Below are 2,705 nucleotides of genomic sequence, written 5' to 3' on the forward strand. Positions count from 1 at the left end.
TTTCCTTTTTTGCCATGATTGTATTTCACTTGCTATTTGCGACATCTATTGCTCGTCTGTCCATCCTGGAAGAGGGATCCCTCATCATCCTCTACCGCTCTTCCTGAGGTTTCTTCCTCTTTTTTTTCCCCGTTACAGGGGTTCTTTTTCGGGGGTTTTCCTCGGGTGATGTGAGGGTCTGAGGGCAGAGGGATGTCGTACTCTGTAAAGCCCTCTGAGGCAAACCATGTTTTGTGATAATGGGCTCTATAAATAAAACTGACTTGACTTGACTTGTAGTCACATTACAGGGTCTCACCTGGCTCTACATGAGCTGAACTGTAATCAGATTACTGTAATCAGATTACAGGGTCTCACCTGGCTCTACCTGAGCGGCGGCAGCTCTGTCCAGCTGACGGCTGCTGTGAACTTTGACCTCTGCAGCTGATCAGAGACACACAATGAGGACAAAGAGATACAACGACACAAAAACAGAGCAGAGAAGAAGAAACATACCTGTGACTGATCCTGACGACACCTGAGGACACAGACAGACACAGGAAGTTCAACTTCACAATAAAAGTCCAACAGGAAACACAAAAACTGAGATCTAAAACTAAAATAAGATGACTCATATAATCTGACTAACTGTGTGTGTGTGTGTGTGTGTGTGTGTGTACTCACAGCAGTGTGTGTCCTGGTCTCACACTGTCCTCCAGTCTCCAGACTGAGCAGCTCTTCCTCCAGCCTGAAACACTCAGAGAACACTTTAATAACATTTGTGTAAATAGACTGAGAAACCTCTGAGCTCAGATTCAGACGAATTCAGAAATTAAATCACGAGACTTGAGCATCCTGAGGACATACAGGTATGTACTTACACGTACATGTACAGACGTGTCTGTGTACATATACACCCTACACGTGTTCATTTATTACTGATTATTACTGTTATTATCTGGGTGAGATAAGTAGTTTTTTTTCTTAGTTTATTTATTTTTTTCATTTTCATAATCATTCTTTTTTTGTTTTATTTTTTTCTGTGTTGTTGTTTCTTTTGATTAATTTGTCATTTTTAATTATATATTTTAATGATCTGACTCGGAGAGCGCAGGTTGTTCTAAACCAGCCGCTGCGGGTCAGATAAAGGGTTAACTTTCCTGTTGGAGTACTGATACTTGCAAACACGTGGACACATATGGATGAGACGTATTTAGGAATAAATGAGTTATTTTGCAGCACAAAAACGACAAACAACATTTCATCTCAAAAAAAGGATCCTGTTTTCTCTGACTGATAAACTGAATTACAGATTCTGGTTATGGACGAACTGCAGAGACAACCAGAGGACACAGTGACCTCAACAGGTCTCTCATGTCCACTTGTTCACGTGTTCATATGTTTACATGTTCATGTTTCATGTGTTGGTGTTTCAGAGCATCCTGCTGGTCTCAGACCTGTTGATGGTGTCCTCCAGGCTCCTGGTCCTGGCCTCGTCCTGCTGCACCCCAGCAGGGGGCGCTCCATCCAGCAGCCAGCGCTCCCTCAGAGCCTTCGACTGGACAGGAAGGACCAACAGCATTATTAAAGTCCTCAGAGACAAACTGAGTGAGCTGTCGACGTCTGTGTCCATGTCAGTGTGGACAGACTCTTACAGATGGTAAGAGGACAGTCAGCGAGAGCGTCAGACAGCGTCAGACAGAGCGTCAGACAGAGCGTCAGACAGAGCATCAGTCAGAGTGTCAGTTAGAGCGTCAGTGTCAGTCAGAGCGTCAGTCAGAGCGTCAGACAGAGCGTCAGTCAGAGTGTCAGACAGAGCGTCAGACAGAGCGTCAGACAGAGCGTCAGAGTGTCAGTCAGAGCGTCAGTCAGAGCGTCAGACAGAGCATCAGTCAGAGCGTCAGACAGTGTCAGACAGAGCGTCAGACAGAGCGTCAGACAGAATGTCAGACAGAGCATCAGACAGAGTGTCAGACAGAGCGTCAGACAGAATGTCAGACAGAGCGTCAGACAGAGCGTCAGACAGAGCGTCAGACAGAGCGTCAGACAGAGCGTCAGTCAGAGTGTCAGACAGAGCGTCAGACAGAGCGTCAGACAGAGCGTCAGTCAGAGTGTCAGACAGAGCGTCAGAGCGTCAGACAGAGCGTCAGAGTGTCAGACAGAGCGTCAGTCAGAGTGTCAGACAGACAGAGCGTCAGACAGAGCGTCAGACAGAGCGTCAGTCAGAGTGTCAGACAGAGCGTCAGACAGAGCATCTGTGTGTCTCTGTCTCTCTGTCCGTCCATCCAAGTGTCTCACCTTGAGGTGCTGCAGCTCTCTCCTATCATCCTCAAGCTGACGTCTCTTGTTCTCGATCTCTGTCTGCCACTTCCTCTTTTCCTGAGGCATGATGGGAAACAGAGTCACAGACAGTTAAATAATAATAACTTTATTTATAAACCACATTTGAAAACAAACAAGGGAAAGCCGAGGCTGTAAACCGCCGAGTTAATAAGACAGAGCAGTCCGTCGTGTGGACAGAGGACAGACAGGAGTGAAGGCAGATTAAAGTGTGGAATTTGGAGCAGAGACGTATTCGATAAATACGGTAATGAAAAGGATAATAATAACAATAACAAGCAGGTAAAAGGATCATTTACAGGCTAAAATTAAAAGACAATCAACATTTTAATAGATTAATAAAATCAAAAGATGAGTAAAAATTAAAGGACAACATCACATAAAAG

General features: G+C 45.1%; 1 protein-coding gene across 2 annotated transcripts; it reads right to left on the reverse strand.

Annotated features, from left to right (window-relative positions):
- Nucleotides 1–247: 247 nt before the first annotated feature.
- LOC121940457 (paralemmin-1-like) lies at nucleotides 248–2,426 on the reverse strand. 2 transcript variants are annotated; one of them, XM_042483233.1, is made up of 5 exons: nucleotides 2,278–2,426; nucleotides 1,437–1,537; nucleotides 664–727; nucleotides 496–517; nucleotides 248–417 (listed from the first exon to the last, which is right to left on the reverse strand). In XM_042483233.1, the coding sequence occupies exons 1-5, from the start codon at nucleotides 2,365–2,367 to the stop codon at nucleotides 344–346; spliced, it is 351 nt and encodes a 116-aa protein (XP_042339167.1). In that variant the 5' UTR covers nucleotides 2,368–2,426; the 3' UTR covers nucleotides 248–343. The 2 variants fall into 2 exon arrangements, with proteins under 2 accessions (XP_042339167.1, XP_042339166.1); XM_042483232.1 differs by having other exon boundaries at nucleotides 248–423.
- Between the last annotated feature and the right edge of the window lie 279 nt (nucleotides 2,427–2,705).

Source organism: Plectropomus leopardus, unplaced genomic scaffold, assembly GCF_008729295.1.
Source record: "Plectropomus leopardus isolate mb unplaced genomic scaffold, YSFRI_Pleo_2.0 unplaced_scaffold8734, whole genome shotgun sequence".
Taxonomy (NCBI): Eukaryota; Metazoa; Chordata; class Actinopteri; order Perciformes; family Serranidae; genus Plectropomus; species Plectropomus leopardus.

What these genes read in the sequence shown, in the direction of transcription:
- LOC121940457 (XM_042483232.1), bottom strand. Translation starts at nt 2,367, where the DNA reads ATGCCTCAGGAAAAGAGGAAGTGGCAGACAGAGATCGAGAACAAGAGA. An exon ending in CTGGAGGACACCATCAACAG is followed by an intron (nt 728 to 1,436) that starts GTCTGAGACCAG and finishes TGAGTGTTTCAG; the next exon opens with GCTGGAGGAAGAGCTGCTCA. An exon ending in GTCGTCAGGATCAGTCACAG is followed by an intron (nt 424 to 495) that starts GTATGTTTCTTC and finishes GTCTCTGATCAG; the next exon opens with CTGCAGAGGTCAAAGTTCAC.